Source organism: Polyodon spathula, chromosome 12 (genome assembly GCF_017654505.1).
Source record: "Polyodon spathula isolate WHYD16114869_AA chromosome 12, ASM1765450v1, whole genome shotgun sequence".
NCBI lineage: Eukaryota > Metazoa > Chordata > Actinopteri > Acipenseriformes > Polyodontidae > Polyodon > Polyodon spathula.
The window spans coordinates 836,765-858,125 of NC_054545.1; the positions used below are offsets into that span (position 1 = coordinate 836,765).

Genomic DNA, 21,361 nt, shown 5'->3' on the forward strand with positions numbered 1-21,361 from the left:
TAACATAACTAGAACCTAGCAACTAAGTAACATAATCCAAGTTTGCATACTCTTTATCCAGGATTTCTGTAACTCTGTATTGTGACATTAACAGGATTTATTTTTCCTCTTTTAAATCAAACAGTTCAATCCAGAGCAGATAACCCTATTTGAAAAACACCTCTCTGTCTGTTTTACTGTCATATTCCTGGCACACCATATCCAGCCATTCTGAACCCTAAGTGCTTCACACAGCAGACCTCGGTGCCAGTTTGGGACTGGAGTATGTGATCAGGCAGCTACACTGATGAATGCCACTGTGCAGGGGAGAGGGCTGTTCAGTGTATATATCATCTACATCAACATATTTATTTGTTTTAAAGTCTCCAGCAATGAAGAAAGAGTCTGATTAAAACAGATACTGTACAGTCTAATTTGAGCTCTGCACATCGGGACCGAATTTTTCTAATTAGTGAAAGAGCTTCCCTTTCACACCCTCCTTTCACGCTCATGAAATAACAGCAGGGTTCTTTCATAGGGTTTATCTGAACTGCTATAACACACAGTACATATGTACCACACTTTGTAAAGTATTACTTCGCTTCATTATTCCTTTCTCTTGTGTTGCCGTGGATTACAGCTGTAGACATTTCCCCATGTAGATGTATTGGAGGCGATCTGCAGGCACATATTAACTTGAGTATGTGCCAGGCAGGCTGCAGGCACACAGCTTGGTCGATCCTATGGTGTACATGCTGACACTAGAGAGCAAGATGCAGCTTGAACATCAGCTTCAACTTCTGTATGAAGTAAAGTAAAAAACTGACCATGAAGGGACTTCTGTATACATATACATGAAGGGACTGCCAAACCTATTGAGATACTCGAACAACACTGTAACGACTGAGACTTTCTAGACTAGCAATCAACACAGCGATGACAGCTGTCAATTAGCAGCTGCAAAGAGATGCCAATCCCAGAGTCCTTTGGTCATGCCTATACAGTCACCGGCTATTTTTACAGAGGCAGGAAATTATAGTTCCTCTTTTTGCTACAAAATAACATGTGAGAAACCATACTTCTTGGGGAACTAAATGTAGTCTTAAAAATAATAGGATTAATATTTATATTTTATAAAATATATAATATATATTATATAGAAATATTATATATATAATAATACTATATAGAATATATATATAAATCCTCTTGATCAACTATTATATCCCTCTTGATCAACCAAGCTTTTATCAATTTTATTTTAGCAGACGAGTTGTTCAGTTGCAGCAGGCAGTAATGAAGCAAAAGGCACAGGGCAGTGACGTCAGCTCCCTAGCAAAAAGCCTCCTGCGGTGGGAATGGATTCTTTCAATGCAACAGCTTTTTGCATTTGAGAAAGGAGAGGAAGACTCATAATATTAGAGACAAACTGATGAGAAGCAATTACCCTCCACAGTATGAATTCAAAGGGTGTGCTGCTTTTTAATGCAAAAAATTTGAAAAAGCAAGTCAAAGAAATTTAAAAAAAAATTCCGATATATTCATAAGTGAAATGGAATTAATACACTGGGTTTCAGGCAGGCGATAAATGGGCCGCGGGGTGCGTGGCCCTGATCTGGATAGACAAGATCTTTGTTTAAAAAAATATGTTGCCATCTTTGGCATTAGTTCATGTATTTTAAAAGCCTGCTGTATGTTTCAAGTGCTTAGGCCTTCATGTGTTGATGTCTTCTATTAAAATCTATTTCAATGACTCACATTATATCTCGAACCCTACATGCAGTCTCCACATTGCTTACAGGGACTGTTTTTTTCACTGAAGTCCACCGTGACTCATAGAATGAATGTGAATCCTGGAAACAGACCATAGAGGGTGAAGGCTGTGAGTGGCATTGGGTTGTTCCATAACTCTACTGAACTCACCCACGTTTGCATACATGACCCAATTAGAAACCCTACCATTAGTGAAGCACAAGTAAACCTTTTTAAAGAGATGCACACATGCTGTGAAGCATTACACATTCTTTATTTTATTTTTATTTCTGCACGGATGATGGCAATTTCCATAAAGGTTCATGTGTCAAGTGCCACTGCATTAAGTCCCATTAACACTGGCCCTGGCGTGCATTGCAGAATCCAAGTGCATGAATTAGAGTGCTAGTGATCTTGACATGTCCGCTGCATAGAGCAGCCCTGGTGTTGCCAGAAGGCAACCTGTCAACCTTCCTAAAGATCACAGACAGCAGACCCAGCAAAGCATGCCTCCTGGTATTATACAGAGTGCTTATTTCATGGATTATTCATGAATGCTGATGGTGCAGTCCTTCTCATGGGCATGTGACCTTGCAGACTTAGCAGCTTCCATAAAGATCAAGTCAAATAATCCTGGACTCATTTATGAGCTTGCACAGCCACAGTCTCTGTGCATGTTCTGTCAGGGCATTCCCTTTGAATAGTGACCTGGAACCGGGGATGATACTGCGTCTTCAAATCCACTCTGGAGTCTGGCAACATCTATCACAAGGGGGTTCGAGCAGCTTCACTGATTCCTGTTGAATTAGCAGCAGCAGCAGCAACAGCAAACTCATTGTGTAATCAGTTTGTTCATAACAAGAGGATGCAAAATCACACGAGAATGACGGGTGCCATGCGTACAGACCTCGCCAGAGACACAGCAGAACGAAGAGCACCATGCGTAGAGACCTCGCCAGAGACACAGACGAGCGCCATGCGTACAGACCTCGCCAGAGACACAGCAGAACGACGAGCGCCATGCGTAGAGACCTCGCCAGAGACACAGCAGAACGACGAGCGCCATGCGTACAGACCTCGCCAGAGACACAGCAGAACGACGAGCGCCATGCGTACAGACCTCGCCAGAGACACAGCAGAACGACAAGCGCCATGCGTACAGACCTCGCCAGAGACACAGCAGAACGACGAGCGCCATGCGTAGAGACCTCGCCAGAGACAAAGCAGAACGACGAGCGCCATGCGTACAGACCTCGCCAGAGACACAGCAGAACGACGAGCGCCATGCGTACAGACCTCGCCAGAGACACAGCAGAACGACGAGCGCCATGCGTACAGACCTCGCCAGAGAGCAGAACGACAAGCGCCATGCGTACAGACCTCGCCAGAGAGCAGAACGACGAGCGCCATGCGTACAGACCTCGCCAGAGACACAGCAGAACGACGAGCGCCATGCGTACAGACCTCGCCAGAGACAAAGCAGAACGACGAGCGCCATGCGTACAGACCTCGCCAGAGACACAGCAGAACGACGAGCGCCATGCGTACAGACCTCGCCAGAGACACAGCAGAACGACGAGCGCCATGCGTACAGACCTCGCCAGAGACACAGCAGAACGACGAGCGCCATGCGTACAGACCTCGCCAGAGACACAGCAGAACGACGAGCGCCATGCGTACAGACCTCGCCAGAGACACAGCAGAACGACGAGCGCCATGCGTACAGACCTCGCCAGAGACACAGCAGAACGACGAGCGCCATGCGTACAGACCTCGCCAGAGACACAGCAGAACGACGAGCGCCATGCGTACAGACCTCGCCAGAGACACAGCAGAACGACGAGCGCCATGCGTACAGACCTCGCCAGAGACACAGCAGAACGACGAGCGCCATGCGTAGAGACCTCGCCAGAGACACAGCAGAACGACGAGCGCCATGCGTACAGACCTCGCCAGAGACACAGCAGAACGACGAGCGCCATGCGTACAGACCTCGCCAGAGATACAGCAGAACGACGAGCGCCATGCATAGAGACCTCGCCAGAGACACAGCAGTTTGTATATTTTGTAAATATCATCTCCGCAATAAGTCACATTAAGCCTGATGCTGACTTGCATTGCACAATCCAAGTGCACGAATTACAGTGTGAGGGATCGTGACAAAAGAGTAGGGAAGAAAACACTGGATAAGAAAGGGTTAAAATTTATAAAAAATAAAATAGTGAATGTGCATTTCTCCACGCTTAAATGCCACTGCATTAAGCCTGAAACATGTGTGGAAGAAACATTCCTGGAAACGCTAGAACTGCTCTGTGAACTGAAACAGGACACCGAAAGGTGCATGGCTGTGCTCTACTGTGAACAGTGAGATCAGACGGAGCAGTGTACTCACATTGAACAGGGCTGCAGGGTTACTGGAACATGCAGGAACATCCTCCCTTTCACTTTAAAAACAAGGACAATGACAGCGCTGGACAAAGAGCCACGCCACCATTTCACTGAGCTGGAGCAGCTGAGCAGCTGGCTAAAAGCAGATTTATTTAGATTTGAAATGTGTTGTTTTCCTAAATGTGCATTATGCACCACTGTATCTTTACAGCAAATTAAAATGATAATAATAATAATAATATAATAATAATAATAATAATAATAATAATAATAATAATAATAATAATCTTGGGAATATTGTTTCCAGCTGAGCGTGTTGCTAAACTAGAGGGGAATGTCAAGCACATGACAATGTGATCACTAGGCTTCACAACTGAAAAGCAAAACTGCATACAAAATGAAATAAGATAAAACAAACTTCTTCAGACAACTCTTCACCAAGAACGGTCATCTTTTTCTATTGCTCTGTGCTTTGCAGTATTGTGAGACACAGTGGAGCGCACAAGTAATACACGGCACTTCAACTTCTTTCAAAACTGTTTTAAAAAAACTTAAACAAGGTTCAGAAAACATGCTTTTTTGTTTGTTTTTATCACAGAATGTATTGGATTAATAGCATTCAGAACTGCTACAATATGCAGAATGATATGTAAAATCAATATGATTATACAGTAGCTAATCCCCTTTAGCGATGCAATGTAATATATTAAGGATCTAAAAGGGGCCCTGGCTCGTGCTTGCTCACACATCAATTATCCTCTAAGTAAACTACATTATCTTTGCAAATAACACAATCAGTAATTCTGCTACGCAGCCAAAGCTGGGAAAGTGAATAGTGAATGATGTGTCTTTGATAAAGCCGCTGGATAAAACAGAGGCAAATGCTGAACCACTTATTGAATTAATAACCTGGCCAGTTACAAAATGCTCGGATTTGATTCGTGTTATACAGTACGCACACAAGCAAGCCGTGTGTATATTCCAGGTAGCACGCTTACACAGAACCTTATTAGTTTCAGGCAGCTACTCCAGATGGTCTACTAGCAATGTCTGTGGATGACAGATTCATTGCGATTCTGGTGAGTCTATTGACTAAATCTCAGCTGGCAGAGCGCCTGTGCTGTAAACAGAGGACCTGCCTCGCCTCCACAGCCAGATCACGTTCTCGCAGAGGTTCAATAATAAATCAAATTCTCTGCGTATCTCTCTTGCCATCTCTCCACTGAACTGCAGAACATCAGAGGGGTCTGAGCTCAGCTGATGCTTTAAAACAGTCCTATTAGATCTGCAGACTTAATTAAACCCTCAATCATTGTGGTTTTCAATGACTCTGTCCCTCGGGTTAGCTTCAATCTAACTGCGGCTTGCTTGTCCCCAGTGCATTTCCACCTGCCTTCCACTCTGACAAGGAATTCATCTGGGTTCTCCGCTCCGCTTTGTGCGCTTGGTTTCAGATGGCGACACCGCGGCTCACAGTGCAATGCTTTAAGTACAAACTTATTATTTATGTTGATGATCTGAAATGCTTTAGCTAATTCAGGCTTTGCTCGTATATGCAGTTGCCCTTGATCTCGCTGGGAGATGGTATGCGGTGCAGGTCGCTGGGTTCTGTGCTCAATGTGTTGACAATGTGTTACAGCTGCGTTAGAGCATACTGTTGCATCTGTGTGTAAAAAAAACCCAAAACCCTACAGCTCAAGGGAAATCTGTTAAACTCAGGGCCTAATCTTTTTACATATATATTTTTGTTTATTAACTTTTGCACTGCACTTTGCTTTGAGGATGCACAGCAGAGTTAGTGGCTGTGGGAAGCAGCACAGGTCCTGAAACACATGCGAGGGAAACTGAACAGAGAACTTGCTTTGATGGGGCTGTCAGAAATGTTTAGCAAAACAACCCTTATCTCCTGCCCTTGATCCCGGCCAGCAGCAAACTGAAGCACTACGTTTTCTGTCTGGTACACATCTTTAGTAGAGACTTTTCTGTCTGGTACACATCTTTAGTAGAGGCTTTTCTGTCTGGTACACATCTTTAGTAGAGACTTTTCTGTCTGGTACACATCTTTAGTAGAGACTTTTCTGTCTGGTACACATCTTTAGTAGAGACTTTTTAGTAGATAACTCTATGCTCCAGCCAATCAAAGTTCTCCTAAACAAACTTTATTCACAAAACAGCATTCAAAAAGCAATCACTAACAATCGAAATCAAGATTTTCATTTTTAACACAACATTAAAGGTAGAAACAAAACTACACACAAACCCAGCCTAAAGGTGTCCCACAGCTTCCCAAAGCCACTTTATAAGGTCTTTTACTCTAAAAGAAACAGAGCAATCTGTAGCTGTAACCCTGCCCCAGTCTCTTTCAGTGTGGAGAGAATCAAGCCCCTTTATCAGGAGCTGCTCACAAAGCCTCTATGGTTTTCAGACACACCTTTTGTTAACGTAAACAACCGCTTCTATAGAACTTGCTTTATGCCACCTGCAGTAAAAACTTCTTTTTTAAAAGGTACTAGGGTAATCGAGAGCATAAATAAAGTGATTAACTCAGACACACTGTACGTGCTTATTCCTCAGTGCCATGCGCTTTCATTTATATTCCATATCTGTCCACAGTTATGTGCAGTACAGGAGTTTCGTAGCTGCTCAGCAGGCAGAGCAGTGAGAGGGTGAGCCTCTCAATCCACCAGGTTAAACCACAGCAAAACTGTCAAGAAACAGAGCCGTCCTGAAACCGGGAGTATTAACAAAGCAAGAAAGAAAAATACCAAAACGATCTGCACAATTCACTATTCATTAATAACAATAATAATAATAATAATAATAATACAGTAGCTATATGTATAATGTAGAACACAATAATATTAGCTACAAATTCCACACCCGGGAGTGTGCTGAAATTAGCAAGCTGGTAAGATAGAGGATGGCTATTTAAATAACCATTAGCCTGTATTGAAATGTCTGATCGATTGTTTGACCACGTGTCCCGGTTTTGAGCTTTGAAAATATGATCCTCCTAACATTAATATACACATGTAAATGCAATGTGTCCAGTCTGGAAGCAATCTGATATTTTTTAAATAAATGAAATATTTCTGCAGTCAGACCGGCCATGGAAAAATCACTAACTCAACGTGCACGTGTTCTCATAGAATCCTTCTATTGATTGACATTATAATAAACAGCATGATTGACTCATGAATAATGGGGTTAGAATAACCAGCTTGCTGATCAGTACTCATGAATAATGGGGTTCAGATAGTAGAGCAGCTTGCTGATCAGTACTCATGAATAATCAGATAGTAGAGCAGCTTGCTGATCACTACTCATGAATAATGAGGTTCAGATAGTAGAGCAGCTTGCTGATCAGTACTCATGAATAATGGGGTTCAGATAGTAGAGCAGCTTGCTGATCAGTACTCATGAATAATGGGGTTCAGATAGTAGAGCAGCTTGCTGATCAGTACTCATGAATAATGGGGTTCAGATAGTAGCAGCTTGCTGATCAGTATAATGGGGCAGATAGTAGAGCAGCTTGCTGATGTACTCATGAATAATGGGGTTCAGATAGTAGAGCAGCTTGCTGATCAGTACTCATGAATAATGAGGTTCAGATAGTAGAGCAGCTTGCTGATCATTACTCATGAATAATGTTCAGATAGTAGCTTGCTGATCAGTACTCATGAATAATGTGGTCAGATAGTAGAGCAGCTTGCTGATCAGTACTCATGAATAATGGGGTTCAGATAGTAGAGCAGCTTGCTGATCTTACTCATGAATAATGGGGTTCAGATAGTGCAGCTTGCTGTACTCATGAATAATGGGGTTCAGATAGCTTGCTGATCAGTACTCATGAATAATGGGGTTCAGATAGTAGAGCAGCTTGCTGACAGTACTCATGAATAATGGGGTTCAGATAGTAGAGCAGCTTGCTGATCAGTACTCATGAATAATGGGGTTCAGATAGTAGAGCAGCTTGCTGATGTACTCATGAATAATGGGGTTCAGATAGTAGAGCAGCTTGCTGATCATTACTCATGAATAATGGGGTTCAGATAGTAGAGCAGCTTGCTGATCAGTACTCATGAATAATGGGGTTCAGATAGTAGAGCAGCTTGCTGATCAGTACTCATGAATAATGGGGTTCAGATAGTAGAGCAGCTTGCTGATCAGTACTCATGAATAATGGGGTTCAGATAGTAGAGCAGCTTGCTGATCAGTACTCATGAATAATGGGGTTCAGATAGTAGAGCAGCTTGCTGATCAGTACTCATGAATAATGGGGTTCAGATAGTAGAGCAGCTTGCTGATCATTACTCATGAATAATGGGGTTCAGATAGTAGAGCAGCTTGCTGATCAGTACTCATGAATAATGGGGTTCAGATAGTAGAGCAGCTTGCTGATCAGTACTCATGAATAATGGGGTTCAGATAGTAGAGCAGCTTGCTGATCAGTACTCATGAATAATGGGGTTCAGATAGTAGAGCAGCTTGCTGATCAGTACTCATGAATAATGGGGTTCAGATAGTAGAGCAGCTTGCTGATCAGTACTCATGAATAATAGTAGAGCAGCTTGCTGATCAGTACTCATGAATAATGGGGTTCAGATAGTAGAGCAGCTTGCTGATCATTACTCATGAATAATGGGGTTCAGATAGTAGAGCAGCTTGCTGATCAGTACTCATGAATAATGGGGTTCAGATAGTAGAGCAGCTTGCTGATCATTACTCATGAATAATGGGGTTCAGATAGTAGAGCAGCTTGCTGATCAGTACTCATGAATAATGGGGTTCAGATAGTAGAGCAGCTTGCTGATCATTACTCATGAATAATGGGGTTCAGATAGTAGAGCAGCTTGCTGATCAGTACTCATGAATAATGGGGTTCAGATAGTAGAGCAGCTTGCTGATCAGTACTCATGAATAATGGGGTTCAGATAGTAGAGCAGCTTGCTGATCAGTACTCATGAATAATGGGGTTCAGATAGTAGAGCAGCTTGCTGATCAGTACTCATGAATAATGGGGTTCAGATAGTAGAGCAGCTTGCTGATCAGTACTCATGAATAATGGGGTTCAGATAGTAGAGCAGCTTGCTGATCAGTACTCATGAATAATGGGGTTCAGATAGTAGAGCAGCTTGCTGATCAGTACTCATGAATAATGGGGTTCAGATAGTAGAGCAGCTTGCTGATCAGTACTCATGAATAATGGGGTTCAGATAGTAGAGCAGCTTGCTGATCAGTACTCATGAATAATGGGGTTCAGATAGTAGAGCAGCTTGCTGATCAGTACTCATGAATAATGGGGTTCAGATAGTAGAGCAGCTTGCTGATCAGTACTCATGAATAATGGGGTTCAGATAGTAGAGCAGCTTGCTGATCAGTACTCATGAATAATGGGGTTCAGATAGTAGAGCAGCTTGCTGATCAGTACTCATGAATAATGGGGTTCAGATAGTAGAAGCTTGCTGATCAGTACTCATGAATAATGGGGTTCAGATAGTAGAGCAGCTTGCTGATCAGTACTCATGAATAATGGGGTTCAGATAGTAGAGCAGCTTGCTGATCAGTACTCATGAATAATGGGGTTCAGATAGTAGAGCAGCTTGCTGATCAGTACTCATGAATAATGGGGTTCAGATAGTAGAGCAGCTTGCTGATCATTACTCATGAATAATGGGGTTCAGATAGTAGAGCAGCTTGCTGATCAGTACTCATGAATAATGGGGTTCAGATAGTAGAGCAGCTTGCTGATCAGTACTCATGAATAATGGGGTTCAGATAGTAGAGCAGCTTGCTGATCAGTACTCATGAATAATGGGGTTCAGATAGTAGAGCAGCTTGCTGATCAGTACTCATGAATAATGGGGTTCAGATAGTAGAGCAGCTTGCTGATCATTACTCATGAATAATGGGGTTCAGATAGTAGAGCAGCTTGCTGATCAGTACTCATGAATAATGGGGTTCAGATAGTAGAGCAGCTTGCTGATCAGTACTCATGAATAATGGGGTTCAGATAGTAGAGCAGCTTGCTGATCAGTACTCATGAATAATGGGGTTCAGATAGTAGAGCAGCTTGCTGATCATTACTCATGAATAATGGGGTTCAGATAGTAGAGCAGCTTGCTGATCAGTACTCATGAATAATGGGGTTCAGATAGTAGAGCAGCTTGCTGATCAGTACTCATGAATAATGGGGTTCAGATAGTAGAGCAGCTTGCTGATCAGTACTCATGAATAATGGGGTTCAGATAGTAGAGCAGCTTGCTGATCATTACTCATGAATAATGGGGTTCAGATAGTAGAGCAGCTTGCTGATCAGTACTCATGAATAATGGGGTTCAGATAGTAGAGCAGCTTGCTGATCAGTACTCATGAATAATGGGGTTCAGATAGTAGAGCAGCTTGCTGATCAGTACTCATGAATAATGGGGTTCAGATAGTAGAGCAGCTTGCTGATCAGTACTCATGAATAATGGGGTTCAGATAGTAGAGCAGCTTGCTGATCAGTACTCATGAATAATGGGGTTCAGATAGTAGAGCAGCTTGCTGATCAGTACTCATGAATAATGGGGTTCAGATAGTAGAGCAGCTTGCTGATCAGTACTCATGAATAATGGGGTTCAGATAGTAGAGCAGCTTGCTGATCATTACTCATGAATAATGGGGTTCAGATAGTACAGCAGCTTGCTGATCAGTACTCATGAATAATGGGGTTCAGATAGTAGAGCAGCTTGCTGATCAGTACTCATGAATAATGGGGTTCAGATAGTAGAGCAGCTTGCTGATCAGTACTCATGAATAATGGGGTTCAGATAGTAGAGCAGCTTGCTGATCAGTACTCATGAATAATGGGGTTCAGATAGTACAGCAGCTTGCTGATCAGTACTCATGAATAATGGGGTTCAGATAGTAGAGCAGCTTGCTGATCAGTACTCATGAATAATGGGGTTCAGATAGTATCAGAACAGCTTGATGATCCACTAAGCTTTGTTGACTCAAGGCTGCACACTTCAGTCTCTATATCTCATTATGTTCTGCTGGAATACTCTTAATACAAACATGCACAACGACCACAACAACTGCACCCGAAGCTGCAAATGGATATTATTACTATGGTACAGTATACAGTCTAAATGATATGATTAGAAAGTGTTTACAATTGTCCCTGTGTGTTCAAACAATTGATTAAAAGACACGCGGTGGTTAGCAATGTGCAGTGAAACAGCTTGCACCCCAGACCGAAGCACACGGACCCCTCGTGAATGGAGATAGACAGACTGACAGGATGGTGGTGATGACATCGCAACCAGACAGTGTTCTGACTACAACAGTGCTGTGTTTGACTTAGTAGCTCCCTCTGCTGTTCCGGTGGGTCAGTGAGTCCTGTCAGTGCTTCCACCTGTTTCACCAGTAAGCAGTAACTTCTTCACTGAGTCCCAGTCTCAGCATGCCTTATACAAGCTGACTGCACTCATGTTTTTCCCATGGCTATACTCTACATTTACAACAGTTTACCCTGGTTTAAAATGTTTTTTTTGTTATATGCTTTACCATACCCCTCTGGACTTTGCAATGCTTGCCTATGCTATCACTGTGCTTTATTGCACTTTGCTGTGCTTTCCAGTCAGCCTGGCTGTCTGCAATGTCATTGTTTTTACAGCGGTTGACTGAAGGCTCACGTTCTAGTGGAAATCTGTCCTCACCCTGTTAGGATGCTCTGGTGTGTTCAGAACAAGCCTGGCACGCAGTCCTATTGTTTTCAGTGCTCCACAGTGCTAAAAAAGCATTGCCTGTTTCCTCTGATCCCAATTAACCTGGACAGCCTCTGATACCCGGCTGAGCTACACGGTGAGACTTTAGCAACAGAGGAGTGGACACTGCCTGTAAAGAATATATCCATACAGCCGTCACCCCCGCGCCACAATAAAAATACCACGGGCCACATCTCCCGCATAGCTCACCCAAGCACATCACGCAAGGTTCATTTCTGCCATTTGGAATGTAAAAGACAAAACAGCTCCTCCTTTACAAGTCACAGCCTTTAGCAGCTATACAGCAGTCTTTAGACATGATCTCCTTGGCTGCTATATAGAGCTATGACTGGGATAACCTTTAGACATGATCTCCTGGCTGCTATATAGAGCTATGACTGGGATAACCTTTAGCAGTTATACAGCAGCCTTTAGACATGATCTCCAGTGCTGCTATATAGAGCTATGACTGGGATAACCTTTAGACATGATCTCCTGGGCTGCTATATAGAGCTATGACTACTGGAATGATTCACAAGCTTATGACCACGGAACTTGATTCCTTAAGGCACATGCAATCATTTAAACTGTGTCACATGTTAAAGTCTGCACCCGATTTGTATTATTGTATTAAACCCTCATAATGTTATCGTATTGTGTACGTTGTCAGAAATCATCATCATCACGAATCCTTATCTGACAGGTTCAAAAGAATTCAAATTGCATGTGTGTCCAACGCAAGCCTGTGTGTTCAGTGGAAAGGAACACGTGCATCCCTGTGCATGAACAGCCCCTGTCCAGAGCAACAGAAACGTGAACTAAAAGAAGGAAAACACCTGCAGCACCCCTTAGAGAAATGAGTGCAGTAAATTTGTGTGATGACTTGAGCAGTGCTCCCCCCATGCTTATACTATGCATTTAGTTTACTATGCTTTGTCATGTTTTTACCGTACCTCTCTGTGCTTTACAATGCCTGTTACAATTATCTGTGCTTTCCCAAGCTTCACTGTGCTTTCCTACAACATTTTACTACGGGAACATTTTACAGGGACTTGACTACACAATGAACGTGGCCGTGGAGGAAATGGCTATGTGACCTTCGCTCATATGTATATAATATTATGGGCTGTTATGTGAACATTATTGAAACGCTGGTTCACTGGAAAGAGGCCCTGTTCTGTCTAGGGTAAACTCAGGTCTGAGCTAAAAGGAATCTGACCGTCACTAATCCTGTTCTCTGACAAAAGCCCTTTGCTCTTTAATATCTGCATCCAAGGCAACACCTTGTCAGATGGCTGTAGAGAAGCAGGGTTGAGCCCAGACTCAGCAGAGGAGTGAGCAGCTCACTGAGGGGCCCTCTGCCTCTGAAGAGCCACTCTCCGGCCCTCGGATCCCCATGGTGTTAGGGGGTCTGTTGGGTTGGGTCTGACCCAGGACTTGTCTATATTTTGCATCATTGTGCCGGTCACTATTTCTGTCCCCCATGAAGAATTATTTCAGAAAAGTCCAAGCACTCAGCACACTTTAGAGTTAGAAATCACAGGGAAAACTGTGCCAGAACACAAGACACTATATCAAATAAATAAGGAACAACAAACACACAATGAAAACAGTGGATTCAAGCTTTTATTTAGCCCAGTACTCATTTCAGTGAAACAAATCTCTAGTTGTGTCGGAAGAGAATTTGTTTTTGCTGTGAGATTTAGGATTATGGTGAGGACTTCCAGATGATCATTAACTTGTTCCAGTTTTAAACCTGAATTACCCAGGACTGCGCTCCCCTTTGGAAGGACTGTAAACTCTGACAGGAGTCAGTTTAAATTAGAAGGCAGCTGTAACACGGAGACGCTGATGGGATCTCCACGTCGCTGATCAGCGGGTGCTGCTTCCTTTCAATTTTTTTTTAGTTTTCACAATTTCCTGTTAATAATTCCTAAAAGAACACCTGTGGAAATGAGTCTCAATATTTCTATCCTGGTTAAATCTCCCTGTGCTATTCACAGAAGCACCCCTCCAGCTGTGCAGGGCGCTGGAACCCGAGCCCACAGCCTCCATGCGAGTCGGAATGCCCAGTGTTCTCGGCGGAACGTTGCTCTTATTATCATTCCGCTCACTCTCTATCCCCAGCTTTATGACTCATGCAGGGTGCACAGCTTTCTCTGCACACCTCCAGCTTTCGGAGCTGATCCCCTCATCATCAACGACCCCGTCTGGATCTGCGTGTGTTTCTCGCACACTCGTCTCCACATGCTGCCGTTCATTTCTTTTTTTTATCTAGACTGACCTTCCTCACACATCTCTGTGTCAGGGTGTGCTGCAGCTGTTAGCAGCTACTGTCAGCCATTCACGAGAAAATGACAGTCATCAACAAGCCATTACAAGAATCCAGCCCTTTTTAAAAGAGCATGAAGAAGAGACCCCTCTAATGTGTACCGACATACGCACGGATGTCCTAAGGGTTGGAAACACACATAATCAGTCTGGCATTGAATTCATCAACCGCATCAAGCCTCTTCAGACACTCTGATTGCTCCGATTCACAAAAACAGATTTTTCATGCATGTCAATATTTTCTTGATAAACTCTATGTCCATTCGATTTTGCTGATTGCAAACTAGAAAGAGGTTATTTGATTCTTTCTATTTCAGTCACCTGCTTTAGAAGTATGCATCCACTTATTTCAAGGTGATTTCATTGAAACATGAGCCTAAAAAAGATGTAACAGTCGTCTCTGCATAATCAGGTCCACAGTTACACCCTTGAAGACACAGTAACCTACTTCCACAAATCCAAAAAACAGATCTTAAGAAACGATCTGTAGGTTTTCTTTAGAGAGTCTCCTCGAGCTGGAGCCTCTGAACAAGCAGCACCGAACTCAGACACTGTATCAACAAGACCTGCGTTACAGTCCTGTCCTGTAATGCATTCACCACACAGATAGATGACAGCTCTATTCCTGAGCGCTGTCAGGCTCTCACAGATTGCGTGTATGTATTATAAACACAGATAGATGACAGCTCTATTCCTGAGCGCTCTCAGGCTCTCACGGATTGCGTGTATGTATTATAAACACAGATAGATGACAGCTCTATTCCTGAGCGCTCTCAGGCTCTCACAGATTGCGTGTATGTATTATAAACACAGATAGATGACAGCTCTATTCCTGAGCGCTCTCAGGCTCTCACGGATTGCGTGTATGTATTATAAACACAGATAGATGACAGCTCTATTCCTGAGCGCTGTCAGGCTCTCACAGATTGCGTGTATGTATTATAAACACAGATAGATGACAGCTCTATTCCTGAGCACTCTCAGGCTCTCACAGATTGCGTGTATGTATTATAAACACAGATAGATGACAGCTCTATTCCTGAGCGCTCTCAGGCTCTCACAGATTGCGTGTATGTATTATAAACACAGATAGATGACAGCTCTATTCCTGAGCACTCTCAGGCTCTCACGGATTGCGTGTATGTATTATAAACACAGATAGATGACAGCTCTATTCCTGAGCGCTCTCAGGCTCTCACGGATTGCGTGTATGTATTATAAACACAGATAGATGACAGCTCTATTCCTGAGCGCTCTCAGGCTCTCACGGATAGCGTGTATGTATTATAAACACAGATAGATGACAGCTCTATTCCTGAGCGCTCTCAGGCTCTCACGGATTGCGTGTATGTATTATAAACACAGATAGATGACAGCTCTATTCCTGAGCGCTCTCAGGCTCTCACAGATTGCGTGTATGTATTATAAACACAGATAGATGACAGCTCTATTCCTGAGCGCTCTCAGGCTCTCACGGATTGCGTGTATGTATTATAAACACAGATAGATGACAGCTCTATTCCTGAGCGCTCTCAGGCTCTCACGGATTGCGTGTATGTATTATAAACACAGATAGATGACAGCTCTATTCCTGAGCGCTGTCAGGCTCTCACGGATAGTGTGTATGTATTATAAACACAGATAGATGACAGCTCTATTCCTGAGCGCTCTCAGGCTCTCACGGATTGCGTGTATGTATTATAAACACAGATAGATGACAGCTCTATTCCTGAGCGCTGTCAGGCTCTCACAGATTGCGTGTATGTATTATAAACACAGATAGATGACAGCTCTATTCCTGAGCGCTGTCAGGCTCTCACAGATTGCGTGTATGTATTATAAACACAGATAGATGACAGCTCTATTCCTGAGCGCTGTCAGGCTCTCACAGATTGCGTGTATGTATTCACCACACAGATAGATGACAGCTCTATTCCTGAGCGCTCTCAGGCTCTCACGGATTGCGTGTATGTATTATAAACACAGATAGATGACAGCTCTATTCCTGAGCGCTCTCAGGCTCTCACGGATTGCGTGTATGTATTATAAACACAGATAGATGACAGCTCTATTCCTGAGCGCTGTCAGGCTCTCACAGATTGCGTGTATGTATTATAAACACAGATAGATGACAGCTCTATTCCTGAGCGCTCTCAGGCTCTCACAGATTGCGTGTATGTATTATAAACACAGATAGATGACAGCTCTATTCCTGAGCGCTGTCAGGCTCTCACGGATTGCGTGTATGTATTATAAACACAGATAGATGACAGCTCTATTCCTGAGCGCTCTCAGGCTCTCACGGATTGCGTGTATGTATTATAAACACAGATAGATGACAGCTCGGATAGTGCGTGTATGTATTATAAACACAGATAGATGACAGCTCTATTCCTGAGCGCTGTCAGGCTCTCACAGATTGCGTGTATGTATTATAAACACAGATAGATGACAGCTCTATTCCTGAGCGCTGTCAGGCTCTCACAGATTGCGTGTATGTATTCACCACACAGATAGAGATGTCTGAATCAATAAAGCAAGGAAGCCATGCTGTGCATACCAACAGCAGGAATTACTACTGCCCCAGATTTCCCGCCGAGACACCGCTTGGCGGGAGACCCTCCGACCGCCGGAGGGCGTCGGTCCTCAGTGGGAGGCCCTGTATTCCCCGCTGGTCTCCAGGGGAGCTGGGGACCTGGCATGGAGGGTCCTGCATGGAGCGCTCGCGTCGGGAGAGACTCGGACGCCGCATGCCCTTTCTGCGGACAGTCCGAGTCGGTGGCTCATATTTATTTTCTCTGCGCCAGGCTGCAGCCGTTCTTCTTGCGTTTGAAGAATCTTTTGCTGCAGTTCTGGCTGCATTTCTCCCCCACCCTCCTCATCTTTGGGCACCCTGTTCGTGGCTCCAACAAAACGAGAGACCTCCACGTGAATCTGCTCCTGGCTCTTGCTAGACTGGCCATTTACAAGACCAGGAAGCGGAAGATGAGCGGGGAAGGTCTCTTTGACTGCGGAGCCATGTTCAGGGCCCTCGTCCGTTCAAGGATTCATTTAGAGCACGCCCACGCGGAGTCTGCTGTGCTCTGTACCACCTCCCCATTTTCTTTAAATATTTAATTTACAGTCTTTTTACCGGTTTTCGTTTAATTAGTTAAATGCCTAACTATTTACCATCCTCTATTAAGAGGATGCTAATTTGTATTTTTAGGCATTTAAATAGGACTGCCCCAGATTGGCTTCTTTGGAGTGAATACAAAACACTCCATAATCAATACATCTTAATAAGCACAATTCCACCATTTCTGCACTGGCTGTACCCACAAACCAACAGAATGCAATCAGCAAGCGTATGTGCGGTGCAGATTTATTGCTTACTGCTGAATTACTCTCGACTCCCAGCAATCCGCCCAAAAGAAACAGACTCAGCTGGCAGTGACTGGCTATTGTGCAACTCTTCTATTGAAATTCTATATGTAACCCGTTTGCACAGGCATGCTTTACACATACAGTAAAGAAAGGAAGATGTTTAATAAGCGGCATTGACAAGGTTTTAAAACCTGGGCTGTTTCACTGGGACCTGGAGGGTCTAAAACCACACTTTCAATTTCTGGAATAGAAATCAACATTGTTAAAACGTTTATGGAAATGTCTGGATCGACCATCAAGACACCCCTGAAAATAATACTATTTACAATTTCACAGGTGTGAGCACTACACCAGAAAAGATTCAGCATGTGAAATAAATGGAAGAACCCCCTCCCCCACTCCCATCTACAGTGTGATACAGTGTGTTTCTATTAGACAGTGAATAGCACTGTAATCCTTAAAGGGAAACACTTGCATTTCCAAGACGGCTTCCTTTGCAGCATGCTCACAGGCCTGGGTAGGGGCAGGTAATCAAAATGCATTCATCAACCAGCACTTCCCCTGATAAATAACTGCGAGCCCTGCGCGAGCCTGGCTTCAAGGGGAAAGACCATGCAGGCAATGGCAGCTGTCTCTAAGCTGATCTATCCACAGGTCTATACACAGCTTCCAAGGTCAGGGGCTGAGATCCCCCGGGTACGAAAGAGAAGAGCGAGCGGAGACGAGCAATCATTTCATTGAAATCCTCCTCCAGTCAGTCCGCCCCTCACTGAACACGGGAGGAGAAATAAAACTAAATGAGATGGGATGCAGTGAGTGACAGCAGTGAGGTGTGCTCAGTAACACTGCATCGCAGTGCCAGACTGGGGGCTGCTTTTATCCAGCACAGTGTTTTCTGATGGGATGCAGTGAGTGACAGCAGTCTGTGTGCTCAGTAACACTGCATCGCAGTGCCAGACTGGGGGCTGCTTTTATCCAGCACAGTGTTTTCTGATGGGATGCAGTGAGTGACAGCAGTGAGGTGTGCTCAGTAACACTGCATCGCAGTGTCAGACTGGGGGCTGCTTTTATCCAGCACAGTGTTTTCTGATGGGATGCAGTGAGTGACAGCAGTCTGTGTGCTCAGTAACACTGCATCACAGTGTCAGACTGGGGGCTGCTTTTATCCAGCACAGTGTTTTCTGATGGGATGCAGTGAGTGACAGCAGTGCTGTGTGCTCAGTAACACTGCATCACAGTGCCAGACTGGGGGCTGCTTTTATCCAGCACAGTGTTTTCTGATGGGATGCAGTGAGTGACAGCAGTCTGTGTGCTCAGTAACACTGCATCGCAGTGTCAGACTGGGGGCTGCTTTTATCCAGCACAGTGTTTTCTGATGGGATGCAGTGAGTGACAGCAGTGAGGTGTGCTCAGTAACACTGCATCACAGTGTCAGACTGGGGGCTGCTTTTATCCAGCACAGTGTTTTCTGATGGGATGCAGTGAGTGACAGCAGTGAGGTGTGCTCAGTAACACTGCATCGCAGTGTCAGACTGGGGGCTGCTTTTATCCAGCACAGTGTTTTCTGATGGGATGCAGTGAGTGACAGCAGTCTGTGTGCTCAGTAACACTGCATCACAGTGCCAGACTGGGGGCTGCTTTTATCCAGCACAGTGTTTTCTGATGGGATGCAGTGAGTGACAGCAGTGAGGTGTGCTCAGTAACACTGCATCACAGTGTCAGACTGGGGGCTGCTTTTATCCAGCACAGTGTTTTCTGATGGGATGCAGTGAGTGACAGCAGTCTGTGTGCTCAGTAACACTGCATCAGTGTTTTCTGATGGGATGCAGTGAGTGACAGCAGTGCCAGACTGGGGGCTGCTTTTATCCAGTTTTCACAGTGTTCACAGTTCTGATCCAGCACATGCAGTGAGTGACAGCAGTCTGTGTGCTCAGTAACACTGCATCACAGTGCCAGACTGGGGGCTGCTTTTATCCAGCACAGTGTTTTCTGATGGGATGCAGTGAGTGACAGCAGTGAGGTGTGCTCAGTAACACTGCATCACAGTGCCAGACTGGGGGCTGCTTTTATCCAGCACAGTGTTTTCTGATGGGATGCAGTGAGTGACAGCAGTGAGGTGTGCTCAGTAACACTGCATCGCAGTGCCAGACTGGGGGCTGCTTTTATCCAGCACAGTGTTTTCTGATGGGATGCAGTGAGTGACAGCAGTCTGTGTGCTCAGTAACACTGCATCGCAGTGCCAGACTGGGGGCTGCTTTTATCCAGCACAGTGTTTTCTGATGGGATGCAGTGAGTGACAGCAGTGCGGTGTGCTCAGTAACACTGCATCGCAGTGTCAGACTGGGGGCTGCTTTTATCCAGCACAGTGTTTTCTGCTTCTTCATCAGGCTGCATCGTCTGCCTCAATAGTAAACAGCGATGGAAACTAACACAGCACACACCTGGCTTGTTTTCTGATCACATTTCTTTCTACTCCTGTTACAGTACATCTGATGTCAGTTCAGATTAGGGATCAAACACCATTGTATTAACTCAAGCAGCCTTATTATAGCATAGAAAATACGTACTCTACTACCTTGCATCTGAGCAATAGATGCACTTGCATTTTCTTTGCAGTCAATGCTTGTGAATGGGGGCTGTGTTCTTAAATATTTCAGTTCTCCATGCACCAGAAAATGACCCACATGTACTTATTTAAAGATGATGTTGTATTGAACAGTCATTGTCTGCATAACGATTCATTCATGTTACTGCTGTCACTCCTCTGTGTGCACAGCTAATCGTTCAGTTTAATGAGAACAATAACAAGCTGCAGCGCTGAGTCCTCTCTGCAGATGCTGATTCATTCTGTAATTATATTAGCCCTTTAAAAACAACCCTTTCAGAAATGCTTCCCAAATACATGCACCCTGTGGCCTGTCTGCAGCTGCTGGGGTTGTGCCACAAAAAAAAAAAAAAAATGCAGGTAAACAGAAATGCTGACAAAATCCATTGTTCCATTAAAAGCTCTTTCTAAAAGACACATCTCTCTATGGTAGCAGATCCTACGTTATACTGCACACGACAACACAATGGAAAATAACATCAAGCAGTTACCATTTTGAACAAAACAGAAAAAAAAGTATATATACAAGCTTACCTGAATTCATCAAACGAATACATGGTCTTGCAAAAAAATAAAAAAAAGGACAAAATCCACTTTGGAAATTAGAAAGCAAACAGTTGAAGAAAATGCAGGAGGTTAGCGCTCAGGCTGTGAGTAAATGGCATGAATTCATATTGCATATTTATCCCAAATCTCCAGAAAGGTAGAATGTGGTAATGCTGGCCTGCAGTACAGTGCTCCGCAGCAGCTCAGCCGGCAGTGTGCAGACAGCAGCAGCTGAGGCAGGAGAGAGGCGGCCTGCACACCATGTGACCATGCCAGCCCAGTCCCATTAAAGCAGCAAGGTGCTCATCCACTCAGAGGAGTGAAGGTCTGCTGCACAGCCTGCACTACAGCAATATCCTTTACAAACAGAGACCTGCTTCTCATTGTAATTACCAGACACACACATGCACTGAATGAACAGGAGGAGAAAGAGAGCAATATCCTTTACAAACAGTGACCTGCTTCTCATTGTAAATACCAGACACACACATGCACTGAATGAACAGGAGGAGAAAGAGAGCAATATCCTTTACAAACAGAGACCTGCTTCTCATTGTAATTACCAGACACACACATGCACTGAATGAACAGGAGGAGAAACAGCAGAGATAGAGATGCTACACCAATACAATAATCCTTAATG

At 44.2% G+C, this 21,361-nt stretch overlaps 1 protein-coding gene across 1 annotated transcript in view; it reads right to left on the reverse strand.

The window, feature by feature from the left end:
• The window catches only part of LOC121324271 (ena/VASP-like protein), a 57,080-nt gene extending 36,105 nt beyond the window's left edge, over positions 1 to 20,975 (reverse strand). Inside the window, 1 exon segment of the mRNA XM_041265981.1 lies at positions 20,707 to 20,975. Coding sequence (XP_041121915.1) covers positions 20,707 to 20,729 — 23 coding nt within the window. The 5' untranslated portion in view covers positions 20,730 to 20,975.
• Between the last annotated feature and the right edge of the window lie 386 nt (positions 20,976 to 21,361).